Source organism: Oncorhynchus gorbuscha, unplaced genomic scaffold, assembly GCF_021184085.1.
Source record: "Oncorhynchus gorbuscha isolate QuinsamMale2020 ecotype Even-year unplaced genomic scaffold, OgorEven_v1.0 Un_scaffold_617, whole genome shotgun sequence".
Lineage (NCBI taxonomy): Eukaryota > Metazoa > Chordata > Actinopteri > Salmoniformes > Salmonidae > Oncorhynchus > Oncorhynchus gorbuscha.
Genome location: NW_025745738.1, coordinates 398859 through 417698, shown reverse-complemented (window position 1 = coordinate 417698; position 18840 = coordinate 398859). Strand labels below are relative to the sequence as shown.

Sequence of the window (18840 nt, the reverse complement as noted above, 5' to 3'; positions counted from 1 at the left end):
ACAATTCAACCCTAATTATGTTATACATATTATATATCTATTTTTCACAGTGCGCCACATGCCAGAAGTTTCGACATTAGATGGGTGGTGTATTCGAGTCCATATCCACATCGTACTATTAATTATTTTTTTGGGGGGCAAAAAACACATTATACATTGTCCCATTTCAAAGGACAAAAACAAACTGTTTTTACAGCTTTTTCTTTTGTTGTTACATCTAAATCACACACACACATTTTGTACAGTAGTTACACAGCAAACATAAAGTAATTAGATATTTTGATATACATTACATCTAGATAGATAGTACTTATTAATTTAAAAAAATTATAGTCATAACTATTATAGAACATAACCCCAGCACTCAGCTACTTTCAGTCCATCCCACCTCTCCGTTAACCTCCCTCTTGTGATTTCCAACTGTGCTGTTTCACATACATTCTGAACCTATCTAATCGCATAGATTGTAAGTTAAAGATAAATATTCTTACTAAAGTTATTATTATATTGTTGATTGACTATGGTCGTACTTCCTCCTTAGTTATTTTCCACAATATAAATCTATGTTCTCACTGGGACAAGACCAATGATGTTCCAGACAGGGACAACGCACAACGGAAACGATGCTGTTCTGATTGACCAATTGAAAAACGGGGCGGGATTGGGTTGTGGGTTGGGGAACGCTCCATTGACCTTTCGTCACTCATTGTTTCAAGCCACACCCACTAAGCGGAGAAAGCATACCTCAACGTCTGTCCAAGAATGTTGAAATGTTGAATGTTTTGAAGGAACGCGTTGTTCAGTACAAACCGTCACACTACCTAGCTACTGTTTAATCAAACTGAATGCACCCCAGGTATGTATGACGTTCCGGACCCATGGACATAACTCCAAAACATTAGTATTTTATTAGAATCCCCATTAGCTTCTGCCAAGGCAGCCATTACTCTTCCTGGGGTCCAAACATGAACAAAACAATACATCACAACAAAACAATAGTCTACATCATAAATAAAACAACACATCACACAATACATTGTGCACTATACACATTTGCATATCTGCTCCACCTTTACAAATGTACAGTACAAAATGTACTGTACCGCCTTTCGTTCCAGTACTCTGCTGCCTGTGACTGGAACGAACTGCAAAAATCACTGAAGTTGGAGACTTTTATCTCCCTCACCAACTTCAAACATCAGCTATCTGAGCAGCTAACCAATCGCTGCAGCTGTACATAGTCTATTGGTAAATAGCCCACCCATTTTCACCTACCTCATTCCTATACTGTTTTTATTCTGTTTTATTTATTTACTTTTCTGATCTTTTGCACACCAATATCTCTACCTGTACATGACCATCTGATCATTTATCACTCGTGTTAATCTGCAAAATTGTAATTATTCGCCTACCTCCTCATGCCTTTTGCACACATTGTATATAGACTCCCCCTTTTTTTTCTACTGTGTTATTGACTTGTTAATGGTTTACTCCATGTGTAACTCTGTGTTGTCTGTTCACACTGCTATGCTTTATCTTGGCCAGGTCGCAGTTGCAAATGAGAACTTGTTCTCAACTAGCCTACCTGGTTAAATAAAGGTGAAATAAAAAATATATTTAAAAAAGTACAATATTACAACAATACAATATTACAATGTGTGGGTGTGTGTCTCTTCACAGTTCACAGTTCGTGTTGTGCCTTGAGGTCTTGTTTTATCTGGGGGTTTTTAAATCTGATTTTACTGCTAGCTTGAATAACCTGATGTGGAATAAAGTTCCATGTAGTCATGGCTCTATGTAGTACTGTGTGTTTCCCAGCCTCTGTTCTGGACTTAGGGACTGTGAAGAGACCACTGGTGGCATTTCTTGTGGGGTATGTATGGCTGTCTGAGGTGTGTTAGCTGTTTGAACAGACAGTTTGGTACTTTCAGCACGTCAATACCTGTCACAACATCAAGTAGTGATGAATACAATCTCTCCTCCCCTTTGTGCCCGGAGAGATTCACCTTGACTTTCTTGATATTAGCCCTCCGTGTACATTTAAGGGCGAACCGTGCTGCTCTGTTTTTGGCCAATTGCCTATGTCCATCTTTGCAGCATTTGATCATATAACTCGGCAGTAGTCCAGGTGTGATAAAAACACATATGTATGATATTAATTTAAGCCCGTTTGCTACAGCAGGAAATGAATCCTGCAGCAACAGAAAATGTTTCCCCGGCTGTTTGGCGCCGACAGAGATGAACGCTTCGCGTTCTTAGGAAACTATGTAGTATTTAGTTTTTTTTACAAATAATTTCTTCCACTGTTACCCCAGGAAATGTTAAGTCTTATTACATACAGCCTGGAGGAACTATTGGATATAAGAGCAACATCAACTTACCAACATTACGACCAGGAATACCACTTTCCCGAAGCGGATCCTCTGTTTCGACCACCACCCAGGACAATGGATGGCAGCTTCATTAAATAGTACCCGCAAAACACCTGTCTCAAGTCAACAGTGAAGAGGCGACTCTGGGATCCTGGCCTTCTAGGCAGAGTTCTCCTGTCCAGTGTCTGTGTTCTTTTGCCCATCTTAATCTTTTCTTTTTATTGGCCAGTCTGAGATATGGCTTTTTCTTTGCAACTCTGCCTAGAAGGCCAGCATCCTGGAGTCGTCTTTTCACTGTTGACTTTGAGATTGGTGTTTTGCGGGTACTAATTAATGAAGCTGCCAGATGGGGACTTGTGAGGTGTCTGTTTCTCAAACTAGACACTAATGTACTTGTCCTCCTGCTCAGTTGTGCACAGAGGCCTCCAACTCCTCTTTCTATTCTGGTTAGAGCCAGTTTGTACTGTTCTGTGAAGGAAGTAGTACACAGCGTTGTACGAGATCTTCAGTTTCTTGGCAATTTCTTGCATGGAATAGCCTTCATTTCTGAGAACAAGAATATACTGACGAGTTTCAGAAGACAGTCCTTTGTGTCTGGCCATTTTGAGCCTGTAATCAAACCCACAAATGCTGATGCTCCAGATACTCAACTAGTCTAAAGAAGGCCAGTTTTATTGCTTCTTTAATCAGCACAAAAGTTTTCAGTAGTTCTAACATAATTGCGAAAGGGTTTTCTAATGATAAATTAGCCTTTTAAAATTATAAACTTGGATTAGCTAACACAGCGTGCCATTGGAACACAGGAGTGATGGTTGCTGATAATGGGTCTCTGTACACCTATGTAGATATTCCATAAGAAATCTGCCGTTTCCAGCTATAATAGTCATTTACAACATTAACAATGTCGACACTGTATTTCTGATAAATTGTATGTTATTTTAATGGACAAAAAATGTGCTTTTCTTTAAAAAACAAGAACATTTCTAAGTGATCCCAAACTTTTGAAGGGTAGTCTATGTTTTTTCAGCAGCAGCATATCAATAATGTCAAAAGCTGCACTGAAGTCTAGCAAAATAGCTCCTACAATCTTCTTATTATCAGTTTCTTTCAGCCAATCATCAGTCATTTGTGTCAAGGCCGTACATGTTGAGGGCCCTTCCCAATAAGTGAGTTGAAAGTCTGTTGTTCATTTGTTTACTGTGAAATAGCATTGTACCTGGTCAAACACATTTTTTTCCAAAAGTTGACTAAGGGTTAGTAGCAGGCTGATTGGTCGGCTGTTTGAACCAGTAAAGGGTGCTTTGCTATTCTTGGGTATCGGAAGTACTTTTACTTCCCTCCAGCCCTGAGACACACACTGTCCTGTAGGCTTAGATAGATGGGAGTGGCAATAGTCCGCTACCTTACAAGTTGTCAGTACCAGACGGTTTGTCATTACTGATAGACAGCAATACTATATTAACCTCTTCCACACTCACTTTACAGAATTCAGATTCAGTTATGCATGAAAATTAAGGTTTAGAGTTTGTTATTGGCATGTCATGCCTATGTTTGCTAATCTTGCCAAGGAAAAAGTCATTAAAGTAGTCAGCAATATCAGAGGGTTTTGCAATGTTCAATTAATCAGTGCTGTTCTGAACGACCAAAGAAGAATTTGAAAACAGAGAAATATTGAACGACCAAAGAAGAATGCCTTTGATAAGAGAAATATTGAATACAGAATGAAAATACTTTCTCTTTGGTCGTTATGACTAATGGACAACATACACTGAATGGACAAAACACTAGGAACACCTTCCTAATATTGAGTTGCACCCCATCTTGCCCTCTGAACAGCCCTCAATTTGTCGGGGCATGGACTCTACAAGGTGTCAAAAGCATTCCACAGGGATGCTGGCCCATGTTGACTTCAATGCTTCCCACAGTTGTGTCTAGTTGGCTGGATGTCCTTAGGGTGGTGGACCATTCTTGATACACAAGGGAAACTGAAAAACCCAGCATACCCCGTTCAAAGGCACTTAAATATTTTGTGTTGACAATCCACCCTCTGAATGGCACACATACACAATCCATGTCTCAACTGTCTCAAGGCTTAAAAATGATTATTTAACCTGTCTCCTCCCCTTCATCTAAATTGATTGATGTGGATTTAACAGGTGACGTCGATAAGAGATTCACCTTGATTCCCCTGCTCAGTCTATGTCATAGAAAGACCAGGTGTTTCTAATGTTACATACACTCACTGCATATGCTTATGCTACACTTTCAGAGTGCGGTATCAATTAATCCACTCATTGTGTAGGCCTACCCTCTTCTAAATTGCTGTAACAATGAAAAGGAAATGCCAGAGGCATGTTTTGTTTGCATCACTGACCACAGGAACCAGTCACCTATAATCAACATAGTCTAGAAAGAGAAGGTCTGTGTTTTGTACACCGCTTGAATGAACAGTCACATCTTGGGAGTATTTTGTCTTCTAAGTCGGTGGGTTGTTTGTCGACTGATATTATAATTAGTCATTTGTAAACTGTAAACCTTTTTGTTTAAATGCTCATCTGATTCCTCAATCTTAAAACATTCCCACGGTCATCCACTGTTTCCTGCAGAGACACCTGACACAGCCCCCATTCTATCTCATAGAAGTGGGTCTGTGTCTATTGTCTCTCTGGTTCCAGCCAATCAGCTCTAAGGACAGGTATAAAACCTCTGATGGGTCTTTTAACTAAGAGGTAGAGGACTCGTGTTATGACTTCCACCCACCATGGAGCTGTAAGTCACTTTTTTATTGCATCATGGCCTCTTTGATTGATATATTCTTTATAACAATGTAACATTTAATTGAAATGTTGTGCGTTGTCTTGACTTAGTCTTACAAAGCATTATATTTAACACTGTACAACTATCTTCTTTATAAAAGGGAAGGGAATGGGGGGATACCTAGTCAACTGTACAACTATCTTCTTTATAAAAGGGAAGGGAGGGATACCTAGTCAACTGTTCAACTATCTTCTTTATAAAAGGGAAGGGAATGGGGGGATACCTAGTCAACTGTACAACTATCTTCTTTATAAAAGGGAAGGGAATGGGGGGATACCTAGTCAACTGTACAACTATCTTCTTTATAAAAGGGAAGGGAATGGGGGGATACCTAGTCAACTGTTCAACTATCTTCTTTATAAAAGGGAAGGGAATGGGGGGATACCTAGTCAACTGTTCAACTATCTTCTTTATAAAAGGGAAGGGAATGGGGGATACCTAGTCAACTGTTCAACTATCTTCTTTATAAAAGGGAAGGGAATGGGGGATACCTAGTCAACTGTTCAACTATCTTCTTTATAAAAGGGAATGGGAAACTGAAACTATCTTCTTTATAAAAGGGAAGGGAATGGGGGATACCTAGTCAACTGTTCAACTATCTTCTTTATAAAAGGGAAGGGAATGGGGGATACCTAGTCAACTGTACAACTATCTTCTTTATAAAAGGGAAGGGAATGGGGGATACCTAGTCAACTGTTCAACTATCTTCTTTATAAAAGGGAAGGGAATGGGGGGGATACCTAGTCAACTGTTCAACTATCTTCTTTATAAAAGGGAAGGGAATGGGAAGTCAACTGTTCAACTATCTTCTTTATAAAAGGGAAGGGAATGGGGGATACCTAGTCAACTGTACAACTATCTTCTTTATAAAAGGGAAGGGAATGGGGGATACCTAGTCAACTGTTCAACTATCTTCTTTATAAAAGGGAAGGGAATGGGGGGATACCTAGTCAACTGTACAACTATCTTCTTTATAAAAGGGAAGGGAATGGGGGGATACCTAGTCAACTGTACAACTATCTTCTTTATAAAAGGGAAGGGAATGGGGGGATACCTAGTCAACTGTACAACTATCTTCTTTATAAAAGGGAAGGGAATGGGGGGATACCTAGTCAACTGTTCAACTGAAAAGGCCAATGCTCTTTATTTTTCTCGTAGCTCCTTGTGTTCTCTGTCAGTTCTGGCGCTAGTGGCTGTTGTGTTCATGGTACCAATGAAAGGTAAGTCTCATTTTCCCTAAACAAGGATCATATATCAGACTATATCGATTTGCTCCAGTAAGCTTTTCCAGTGAATTGTTCAGCGTGTCATACACTGGCCAAAAACTACTTGCTTTTATTGCTGTGGTGAAAAGGTCTGATACAGTAATATGACATGATATTACTGAGGTTATGGAGATTCAATCAGTTAATAATAGTCCTGTTTTCTTTTCAGACAGAAGTGAGGATGTGTTAAGCTTTTTGAATGGTGAGATGGTTGGCTAAATGCTAATGCACCTGTTTATTGTCTTGTGTTGATGAGACCCAAACAGTTGTTAGTCTTGATGGAGAAATCCCATTTTCAAAAAATGATCAGAGGTGATGAGATTCTAATAAGCTGTTGGTTAGGTAGCTCATTCTCAGATGTTGTTACAGGTGCCCTTGATGTTGCTCCAGCTACTCAAAGCACCTCAGGAAAAATCAAAGGTCTGTTCTTCACACTTATATATTTATTTATCTATCCTCATTTTGTTACTTTTAAAATCACTAACTCGATCTGCCATCTTTCTTTTCTACTTTCCCCAGGTCCCGAGAACACCTTTGGTAAACCAGCTCCAACCCCAGGTCCCGAGAACACCTTTGGTAAACCAGCTCTAACCCCAGGTCCCGAGAACACCTTTGGTAAACCAGCTCCAACCCCAGGTTAGTGAAAGTAGATTTTGATGTTTGAGGGAAATGTTTCTAACTAGCATCTGTTATTGCCATGTTGACCTAATTTATTACCAAGTCCTTTAAGACCAACAGAGAACTCTGCAGGTTTGTTTTTATTACGTTTAGTTTGTAATCAAACGGTCAAACTTTGTTGTGAAATATAATGAAATCAATGTTACATTACGTGTATCATTACTCCGCAATCATTTGTCTTCCAGAAATCTCAAATGTTACGCAGACTGAAAACTCTGCTTGTTTAACAGGTTAGTGTGGGGAAGGTTGAGCTGGGAAGTTATCAATAGTCAGTAGTTAGTGTTATTGATATGTGGTTGATCATGTGTTTTTTGTGTTATTAATCATTATCTGATCATGTATCAGATGTTGTAGACTCAGATGCCAGATCCAAAGAGAAATGCAACTCTGATGATCTTACAGGTGTGTGGAGTATGGATGGAAAATAATGCTATATAGGAAGTTTCAATATCATTTCAATATCAATATAATTTTCAGAGTTGTTTTATTCAATGTCCCACAGATGCAGAACGATCTGAAAGTAACTCTGCAGAAAGCAGAGGTATATTAAATATCAAAATAATCTGTCACTGAAATATCCATAGGGGAAAATGAATCTGGTAATATTGATTTCATAGACTGTTATGGCCACACCAATTCTGATTCTCTCTCTCTCTCTCTCTCTCTCTCTCTCTCTCTCTCTCTCTCTCTCTCTCTCTCTCTCTCTCTCTCTCTCTCTCTTTCTTTCTTTCTTTCTCTCTTTCTTTCTTTCTTTCTCTCTCTCTCGCTTTCTCTCTCTATCTCGCTTTCTCTCTCTTGTCTCTTTCTCTCTCTCTCTCTCTCTCTCTCTCTCTCTCTCTCTCTCTCTCTCTCTCTCTCTCTCTCTCTCTCTCTCTCTCTCTCTCTCTCTCTCTCTCTCTCTCTCTCTCTCTCTCTCTCTCTCTCTCTCTCTCTCTCTCTCTCTCTTTCTTCAGAGGATTATGATGACTCTCTGGGATCTAATTCAAAGATGACACAAACTGGTATGTCATGTTTTACATCAATGTAAAAAAATGGTAGCTAGATAATTGATGGCGTCACTGTTTTTCACCTCAAACAGAAATGCAGAAGGTACCACAGGATTCTAATTCTGCTGGTCAGAATTCCAGCCTCTTATAATTACATCCCATAGACATGTAACTAACACTATATAAGAGATTGAACAGGACATCAACAGGGCTTGTCTTGTTGTAAGGACAGCAACAGAGACAGAAAAAATAATGTGGTCGTGGTTGTAGCAGCCGCCAAACCCTCTACTGAGATTCAAGATATGTCATAATCTACTCGATGAACAGTGTATTTAAACAAACGTAGAATTAACATACTTAGAATAAAAACATATTAAACCAATAGCACTTATTCATATCCATAGATTTTTGTACAAAGAGTAAATTCAAAATGGAATCAGTTGACAGTTCTAACCGACTCTTCATCCCCAATACAGTGACAGACGACAGTAGCAGCGACGAGACTGACAGTTCTCCTCCAAGTGATGTGAGAAAATACAAACAACCTCCAGGAAGGAGAACCATAAACCCAGACCATGTCGACAGCATGCAGACAACCACCAGGCAGGATCCAACCAATGGGAGCGAGGAGCTGGATAGAGAGACTCAGAGGGACCCCACAGTGGGGAGAGAGAGAACCAGCAGAGTGCTCATTGATCTCAACAGTGAAGAGGATGTGATGGTGGGCTGTCAGGGTACTGTCTGTGTGCCCGGAGAGCAGGGGACTACAGTCAATGGAGGTGAAAATGATGAGAATACAAGTCTAAACAGTAGAGATAGAGATATCCAAAGCCAAGAGGTCACAGGCACAGCCATGGAGCAGGTCCTACGTAGGGATAGTTGTAGGGGTGTAGTGAATGGAGTGTTGGACACAGTCAGAGAACAGCAGGACTTGGACAGTATGGAGCATGTCAATGGTAGACCCAATGGTACTGATGAAGCCAAGAGTAGAGGTTCATCTGGCTTCTATTCTACCATGATTCCAAACTACGGCTTTACAAAAATGAAGATCCACAGCAGAATTCTTTAACTACTGAACCTATATTATTGAAAAATATCTGAATGATTGCTTTCTATCCTAACAGAAACCAGAGATGACATCAGCACTGAGACGAACCCAGTCGGTAGGTTTAGAGGAAACACACATGAACAATAAAACAATCCCAGTAAAAACCCTGAGGTCCCTGAGCACTTCTGTTCAGATGGTAAGTAGGGTTATGTGTTCTGGTAAGGGAAGATACAGAGAAACAGCAGATTATTTATATCCACCTAAATATGTGCTGGAAACACTTTGGTGAGGTAAATATCACTTTCTCGTATTGCGAAACCCACAAATGTTCTCTAGCAGGTCTGAAAATATTTCCTGTTTTGCAAAAATATTTAAATTGATGTGGTGAATTCGAAACATTACCCCAGTGAATACTTTGTATAACAATTTCTGTTTCAAATAAGAGCACTGCTTCTAAGACCTAAGTAGAAACAGACCAGAGGTGTTACCTACCGGAGGTCAACCTACATCCATATTACACATTCAACAGCACACCACTGTTTTCAGACTTATCTTACCACTCACAGGCACAATGTTTAAATCATACTGAGTGTTCTCCATGTTGGCTGCTCTGTGTTCTAGTGATTGGTTAGCCTCCAGGAGCCCCAGCCAGGAGCCCCAGCCAGGAGCTCCAGCCAGGAGCCTGTCAGTGCCAGAGGCTTCCTCCAGGTAGAGTTGGCTCAGCACTACCCTGCAGGGCCTGTAAATCTCCCTGCCTCTCACTCGTGTGTCGTCTCTCTCAAGCTCCACCGACTCTACCAGACCACAGAGTCCCTCTCACACTTATATTCATGACAGAGACGTCAGTACATCTGGATATTTACCACCAATTTTTCACTTGATCTTGAAATGGTATAAATGGTATTCTGACAGCAGCTGTGCCCCCTGGTCTTACTGCCGGTAGTCAATTTGAATTGTAGGTGAATGGAAATAAGATGTTTGGCTCCAAATTGATCTGATCAATCTGATGAAATAAAGGTTTCTCAAAAAGCATTGTTTGTTGTACTAATTCGAGGTAATTCAATAAAAGGCTGTGTATACATGCAAATTCACAATTGTAAGGAAAGACAAGACATTGTTTGAAGGCAGAATGTCTTACAGTGTTACACAACTGCTTGGACTACATGACCATTCTACACAGAACATTTTCTACATTTCAACTTCACCCAATCATTCAACTGTCAACTTGGCCCATACAAACAACATTTGGTAACTTTGTATAAAATATAATATGTCAGTGATTCAACAACGGAAGAAAAATGTGTTGACAGAACATGTCACTGTTACCTTCTTGCTGCGGCAGCAATTTCCCAGACATGAACGCTTCTCTCATCCAACAGTGTTTTATAGTGATCTCTCCCATGTGTTGGAGTTGACATGGGGTGACTGCCCTGACACATCAGCCTTGCTGTTTGCACACAGGCAGTAACACATGTACCTGTGCCTGTGCCTGAGGCACAGCTTCAACATCAACTGCTGTGCTGAGCAAAACCAGTGGCACAGAATGAGGAGCAGCTGATTACTAAATATACACGATGAGCTTGTGACCCTCGCGTGATGAGTTACCTTGTCTGAGACCTGAGGACTTGTCTGAGACCTGAGACCTGAGGACTGAGGACTGAGCTGATGTCTAGGCTTTAGCTTAGCAGGCTACCATAGTCTTGTGTCACGATTGGTAGAAAGTAAATTGACTGGACCTTACAGCTGGAATCCCCAGTAGGTGGAAACATCGCCACTCTGGCCGCCCCAATACCGTTGTTATTGTTTTAGTTTCCCAGATGAGGATCATCATGAGAAAAACAACTGCAGTACATATTGTGCTTTTCTATCGCACCTGCAATGCCTGAGGGGGAAAAACTGTGTTGGTTGTTTCCAGTAACCTCTATGTTGTTGTAATATCCCAAACGGACCTGGTTGTTTCCAGTAACTTCTATGTTGTTGTAATATCCCAAACGGACCTGGTTGTTTCCAGTAACTTCTATGTTGTTGTAATATCCCAAACGGACCTGGTTGTTTCCAGTAACTTCTATGTTGTTGTAATATCCCAAACGGACCTGGTTGTTTCCAGTAACCTCTATGTTGTTGTAATATCCCAAACGGACCTGGTTGTTTCCAGTAACTTCTATGTTGTTGTAATATCCCAAACGGACCTGGTTGTTTCCAGTAACTTCTATGTTGTTGTAATATCCCAAACGGACCTGGTTGTTTCCAGTAACTTCTATGTTGTTGTAATATCCCAAACGGACCTGGTTGTTTCCAGTAACTTCTATGTTGTAATATCCCAAACGGACCTGGTTGTTTCCAGTAACTTCTATGTTGTTGTAATATCCCAAACGGACCTGGTTGTTTCCAGTAACTTCTATGTTGTAATATCCCAAACGGACCTGGTTGTTTCCAGTAACTTCTATGTTGTTGTAATATCCCAAACGGACCTGGTTGTTTCCAGTAACTTCTATGTTGTTGTAATATCCCAAACAGACCTGGTTGTTTCCAGTAACTTCTATGTTGTTGTAATATCCCAAACGGACCTGGTTGTTTCCAGTAACTTCTATGTTGTTGTAATATCCCAAACGGACCTGGTTGTTTCCAGTAACTTCTATTTTGTTGTAATATCCCAAACGGACCTGGTTGTTTCCAGTCTCTTCTATGTTGTTGTAATATCCCAAACGGACCTGGTTGTTTCCAGTAACTTCTATGTTGTTGTAATATCCCAAACGGACCTGGTTGTTTCCAGTCACTTCTATGTTGTTGTAATATCCCAAACGGACCTGGTTGTTTCCAGTCACTTCTATGTTGTTGTAATATCCCAAACGGACCTGGTTGTTTCCAGTCACTTCTATGTTGTAATATCCCAAACGGACCTGGTTGTTTCCAGTAACTTCTATGTTGTTGTAATATCCCAAACGGACCTGGTTGTTTCCAGTAACTTCTATGTTGTTGTAATATCCCAAACGGACCTGGTTGTTTCCAGTAACTTCTATGTTGTTGTAATATCCCAAACGGACCTTTGTTTCTAACTGTTGTTGTAATATCCCAAACGGACCTGGTTGTTTCCAGTAACTTCTATGTTGTTGTAATATCCCAAACGGACCTGGTTGTTTCCAGTATGTTGTTGTAATATCCCAAACGGACCTGGTTGTTTCCAGTAACTTCTATGTTGTTGTAATATCCCAAACGGACCTGGTTGTTTCCAGTAACTTCTATGTTGTTGTAATATCCCAAACGGACCTGGTTGTTTCCAGTCACTTCTATGTTGTTGTAATATCCCAAACGGACCTGGTTGTTTCCAGTAACTTCTATGTTGTTGTAATATCCCAAACGGACCTGGTTGTTTCCAGTAACTTCTAGTAATATCTGGTTGTTTCTATGTTGTTGTAATATCCCAAACGGACCTGGTTGTTTCCAGTAACTTCTATGTTGTTGTAATATCCCAAACGGACCTGGTTGTTTCCAGTAACTTCTATGTTGTTGTAATATCCCAAACGGACCTGGTTGTTTCCAGTAACTTCTATGTTGTTGTAATATCCCAAACGGACCTGGTTGTTTCCAGTCACTTCTATGTTGTTATCCCAAACGGACCTGGTTGTTTCCAGTCACTTCTATGTTGTTGTAATATCCCAAACGGACCTGGTTGTTTCCAGTAACTTCTATGTTGTTGTAATATCCCAAAGTCGGTTGTAATATCCCACCTATGTTGTTAATATCCCAAACGGACCTGGTTGTTTCCAGTAACTTCTATGTTGTTGTAATATCCCAAACGGACCTGGTTGTTTCCAGTAACTTCTATGTTGTTGTAATATCCCAAACGGACCTGGTTGTTTCCAGTAACTTCTATGTTGTTGTAATATCCCAAACGGACCTGGTTGTTTCCAGTAACTTCTATGTTGTAATATCCCAAACGGACCTGGTTGTTTCCAGTAACTTCTATGTTGTTGTAATATCCCAAACGGACCTGGTTGTTTCCAGTAACTTCTATGTTGTTGTAATATCCCAAACGGACCTGGTTGTTTCCAGTAACTTCTATGTTGTTGTAATATCCCAAACGGACCTGGTTGTTTCCAGTAACTTCTATGTTGTTGTAATATCCCAAACGGACCTGGTTGTTTCCAGTAACTTCTATGTTGTTGTAATATCCCAAACGGACCTGGTTGTTTCCAGTAACTTCTATGTTGTTGTAATATCCCAAACGGACCTGGTTGTTTCCAGTAACTTCTATTCTATGTTGTTGTAATATCCCAAACGGACCTGGTTGTTTCCAGTCAACTTCTATGTTGTTGTAATATCCCAAACGGACCTGGTTGTTTCCAGTAACTTCTATGTTGTTGTAATATCCCAAACGGACCTGGTTGTTTCCAGTCACTTCTATGTTGTTGTAATATCCCAAACGGACCTGGTTGTTTCAGTCACTTCTATGTTGTTGTAATATCCCAAACGGACCTTCTATGTTGTTGTAATATCCCAAACGGACCTGGTTGTTTCCAGTAACTTCTATGTTGTTGTAATATCCCAAACGGACCTGGTTGTTTCCAGTAACTTCTATGTTGTTGTAATATCCCAAACGGACCTGGTTGTTTCCAGTAACTTCTATGTTGTTGTAATATCCCAAACGGACCTGGTTGTTTCCAGTAACTTCTATGTTGTTGTAATATCCCAAACGGACCTGGTTGTTTCCAGTAACTTCTATGTTGTTGTAATATCCCAAACGGACCTGGTTGTTTCCAGTAACTTCTATGTTGTTGTAATATCCCAAACGGACCTGGTTGTTTCCAGTAACTTCTATGTTGTTGTAATATCCCAAACGGACCTGGTTGTTTCCAGTAACTTCTATGTTGTTGTAATATCCCAAACGGACCTGGTTGTTTCCCAAACGTACCTTCTATGTTGTTGTAATATCCCAAACGGACCTGGTTGTTTCCAGTCACTTCTATGTTGTTGTAATATCCCAAACGGACCTGGTTGTTTCCAGTAACTTCTATGTTGTTGTAATATCCCAAACGGACCTGGTTGTTTCCAGTAACTTCTATGTTGTAATATCCCAAACGTAATATCCCAAACGGACCTGGTTGTTTCCAGTAACTTCTATGTTGTTGTAATATCCCAAACGGACCTGGTTGTTTCCAGTAACTTCTATGTTGTTGTAATATCCCAAACGGACCTGGTTGTTTCCAGTAACTTCTATGTTGTAATATCCCAAACGGACCTGGTTGTTTCCAGTAACTTCTATGTTGTTGTAATATCCCAAACGGACCTGGTTGTTTCCAGTAACTTCTATGTTGTTGTAATATCCCAAACGGACCTGGTTGTTTCCAGTAACTTCTATGTTGTTGTAATATCCCAAACGGACCTGGTTGTTTCCAGTAACTTCTATGTTGTTGTAATATCCCAAACGGACCTGGTTGTTTCCAGTAACTTCTATGTTGTAATATCCCAAACGGACCTGGTTGTTTCCAGTAACTTCTATGTTGTTGTAATATCCCAAACGGACCTGGTTGTTTCCAGTAACCCAAACGGACCTGGTTGTTTCCAGTAACTTCTATGTTGTTGTAATATCCCAAACAGACCTGGTTGTTTCCAGTAACTTCTATGTTGTTGTAATATCCCAAACGGACCTGGTTGTTTCCAGTCACTTCTATGTTGTAATATCCCAAACGGACCTGGTTGTTTCCAGTAACTTCTATGTTGTAATATCCCAAACGGACCTGGTTGTTTCCAGTAACTTCTATGTTGTTGTAATATCCCAAACGGACCTGGTTGTTTCCAGTCACTTCTATGTTGTAATATCCCAAACGGACCTGGTTGTTTCCAGTAACTTCTATGTTGTTGTAATATCCCAAACGGACCTGGTTGTTTCCAGTAACTTCTATGTTGTTGTAATATCCCAAACGGACCTGGTTGTTTCCAGTAACTTCTATGTTGTTGTAATATCCCAAACAGACTTGGTTGTTTCCAGTCACTTCTATGTTGTAATATCCCAAACGGACCTGGTTGTTTCCAGTAACTTCTATGTTGTTGTAATATCCCAAACAGACCTGGTTGTTTCCAGTAACTTCTATGTTGTTGTAATATCCCAAACGGACCTGGTTGTTTCCAGTCACTTCTATGTTGTAATATCCCAAACGGACCTGGTTGTTTCCAGTAACTTCTATGTTGTTGTAATATCCCAAACGGACCTGGTTGTTTCCAGTAACTTCTATGTTGTTGTAATATCCCAAACGGACCTGGTTGTTTCCAGTCACTTCTATGTTGTTATCCCAAACGGACCTGGTTGTTTCAGTAACTTCTATGTTGTTGTAATATCCCAAACGGACCTGGTTGTTTCCAGTAACTTCTATGTTGTTGTAATATCCCAAACGGACCTGGTTGTTTCCAGTAACTTCTATGTTGTTGTAATATCCCAAACGGACCTGGTTGTTTCCAGTAACTTCTATTTTGTTGTAATATCCCAAACGGACCTGGTTGTTTCCAGTCACTTCTATGTTGTTGTAATATCCCAAACGGACCTGGTTGTTTCCAGTCACTTCTATGTTGTTGTAATATCCCAAACGGACCTGGTTGTTTCCAGTAACTTCTATGTTGTTGTAATATCCCAAACGGACCTGGTTGTTTCCAGTAACTTCTATGTTGTAATATCCCAAACGGACCTGGTTGTTTCCAGTCACTTCTATGTTGTAATATCCCAAACGGACCTGGTTGTTTCCAGTAACTTCTATGTTGTTGTAATATCCCAAACGGACCTGGTTGTTTCACCAATAAGGATTCCAGCTGTAAGAGTAGTCACTGTTTACTTATAAAGTAAACACACCACAAGTTGGAATCTGAAGTGACACTCCAATATGGCTTCATTTTGTGGTGGATACCAACCACGGAGATCCTCCACTATTACATTCTCAGTGTTCCTTTCCAGACCTCCGTGTACTGGCTCTGATGCTTATAAAACTCTGTTTCTGTAAAAAGCAGTCTGCACAGGAAGCTAGCTCTTCTATCTCTGCTGTCTTAGAACCTGGAACCTGCCAGGAACAGTGTGGTGCCTGGACAGAGAAATCCCAAATGGTCAGCTGCTCTGGGGTTTATGGAGATGAAGAAGAATCCTTAGACAAATGTTTAGACAGAAATATCCCATCCCCTCATCTAGAGGACAGCATCTTGGGGAATGAGTGAGCGGAATGGATTTCTCCTAAGTCCTAAACAGTACGACATCTCTTTATCTCTCTTATGAAACTGATTTTACATGACAATCACTGGAAAATAACACACGCACGCACGCACGCACGCACGCACGCACGCACGCACGCACGCACGCACGCACGCACGCACGCACGCACACACACACACACACACACACACACACACACACACACACACACACACACACACACACACACACACACACACACACACACACACACACACAGTAGAGAGAGAGAGAGAAAGACCTCAACAAACACAAACTTAACTAAATTAACATATCCCACTTGTATTGTTCAGACAGGACCTGAACAGGCAGACTAAACAAATCCAAACTGAGTCGTCGGGTTGTTGGGAAGGATGAATTACAACCCAGTGCTAAATGGGAGAAGTGATGGTGTCTGACAGTTGAGTTCCTCTGTGAGCCGCTGCCGGGTCTGATTTCTCCTCTGCTGAGGCAGTCATTAGTGGGCCAGACAGGAGGCTCTCCTCCATGCATCATGTCATACTACTTAAACTGCTAAGATGAAAGGTCAGGCTGCTCCTTCTCTTAACAAGTTAAACAGAGGTTAACATAGATATTTGGTTTATTGCCATTGGTTATTACACAATATGGCTTTAACACTAAATGGGTGGACTTGGACCGTAGATTCTGTCCGGTAGTGTTGTGGTCAGAGGAGGGTTAACAGACAGGGGGAACTGGTGTCCCTGGGTCGACTGCTCTGCTGGGTGGAAGACAGGACTGCACCATGTCTGCCCTCCAGGCTTCGTTTGTCATGTTTGTCATTTATTATCATGTCTTGTCCCTGTGCTCCCCATTCTATTCGTTTCCCTCTGCTGGTCTTATTTGGTTCTTTCCCTCCTTCTATCCCTCTCTCTCCCCCTCCCTCTCTCACTCTCTCGCTCTCTCTTCTCTCTATCGTTCCGTTCCTGCTCCCAGCTGTTCCTATTCCCCTAATCATCATTTAGTCTTCCCACACCTGTTCCCGATCCTTTCCCCTGATTAGAGTCCCTATTTATTCCTTTGTGTTCCGTTCCTGTCCCGTCGGTTCCTTGTTTAGTATTCACCATGCTGTGATTGCGTTTCGCCCTGTCCTGTCGTGTTTTTGCTGTGATTGTGTATCGCCCTGTCCTGTCGTGTTTTTTGCCTTCATCAGATGCTGCGTGTGAGCAGGTGTCCCTGTCAACTACGGCCTGCGCCTACCCAAAGCGACCTGCAGTCTGTGGCCGCTTCTCCAGTTATTCCCCTCTACAGACTAGAGGTTTCTGTTATTCCCTGTTTGGACTTAAATAAACTCTGTTTCTGTTAAGTCGCTTCTAATGGGTCCTCTTTCACCTGCATGACAGAAGGAACCGACCAAGGAATGGACCCAGCGACTTCAGACGCTCGTTACACTGCCGTCGAGATCCAAGGAGCCATGCTCGGCAGACACGAGCAGGAATTGTCTGCTGCTCGCCATGCCGTGGAGAACCTGGCCGCTCAGGTTTCCGACCTCTCTGGACAGTTCCAGAGTCTACGTCTCGTGCCACCTGTTACTTCCTGGCCTGCCGAGCCTCCAGAACCTAGGGTTAATAACCCACCTTGCTACTCCGGGCAGCCCACTGAGTGCCGCTCCTTTCTCACGCAGTGTGAGATTGTGTTCTCTCCAACCCAACACATACTCTAGAGTTTAGAGAGCTCGGGTTGCTTACGTCATTTCACTCCTTACTGGCCGGGCTCGAGAATGGGGCACAGCTATCTGGGAGGCAAGGGCTGATTGCTCTAACAAGTTCCAGAACTTTAAAGAGGAGATGATTCGGGTTTTTGACCGTTCAGTTTTTGGTAGGGAGGCTTCTAGGGCCCTGGCTTCCTTATGCCAAGGTGAACGGTCCATAACGGATTATTCTATTGAGTTTCGCACTCTTGCTGCCTCTAGTGAGTGGAACGAGCCGGCGCTGCTCGCTCGTTTTCTGGAGGGACTCCACGCAGTGGTTAAGGATGAGATTCTCTCCCGGGAGGTTCCTTCAGATGTGGACTCTTTGATTGCTCTCGCCATCCGCATAGAACGACGGGCAGATCTTCAAATCACCGGGCTCGTGGAAGAGAGCTCGCATCAACGGTGTTTCCCTGTCCGCATCGCAACCATCTCCCTCCTCTGGCTCAGAGTCTGAGCCCATGCAGCTGGGAGGGATTCGCATCTCTGACTAAGGAGAGGGAACGGAGGATCACCAACCGCCTGTGCCTCTATTGCGGAGTTGCTGGACATTTTGTTAATTCATGTCCAGTAAAAGCCAGAGCTCATCTGTAAGCGGAGGGCTACAGGTGAGCGCAACTACTCAAGTCTCTCCATCAAAATCCTGTACTACTTTGTCGGTCCATCTACGCTGGACCGGTTCGGGTGCTACATGTAGTGCCTTGATAGACTCTGGGGCTGAGGGTTGTTTCATGGACGAAGCATGGGTTCGGAAAC

At 41.7% G+C, this 18840-nt stretch overlaps 1 protein-coding gene across 4 annotated transcripts; it reads left to right on the top strand.

Moving 5' to 3' along the window:
• Positions 1-661: 661 nt before the first annotated feature.
• On the top strand, positions 662-10166 carry LOC124019523. 4 transcript variants are annotated; one of them, XM_046334883.1, is made up of 11 exons: positions 662-856; positions 6348-6409; positions 6624-6656; positions 6824-6874; positions 6974-7090; positions 7318-7362; positions 7478-7534; positions 7635-7673; positions 8086-8133; positions 8595-8897; positions 9243-9706. In XM_046334883.1, the coding sequence occupies exons 1-11, from the start codon at positions 846-848 to the stop codon at positions 9311-9313; spliced, it is 837 nt and encodes a 278-aa protein (XP_046190839.1). In that variant the 5' UTR covers positions 662-845; the 3' UTR covers positions 9314-9706. The 4 variants fall into 4 exon arrangements, with proteins under 4 accessions (XP_046190839.1, XP_046190837.1, XP_046190836.1 ...); XM_046334881.1 differs by lacking the exon at positions 662-856 and adding an exon at positions 9788-10166 and having other exon boundaries at positions 6147-6409; positions 9243-9281; XM_046334880.1 differs by lacking the exon at positions 662-856 and having other exon boundaries at positions 6147-6409.
• Positions 10167-18840: the final 8674 nt, after the last annotated feature.

Coding starts and splice junctions, on each gene's coding strand:
- LOC124019523 (XM_046334880.1), top strand. CDS start 6,178: ATGGGGGGATACCTAGTCAACTGTACAACTATCTTCTTTATAAAAGGG. Junction 6,657..6,823: donor TGTGTTAAGCTTTTTGAATG/GTGAGATGGTTG, acceptor ATGTTGTTACAG/GTGCCCTTGATGTTGCTCCA. Junction 7,091..7,317: donor TAAACCAGCTCCAACCCCAG/GTTAGTGAAAGT, acceptor TTTGTCTTCCAG/AAATCTCAAATGTTACGCAG.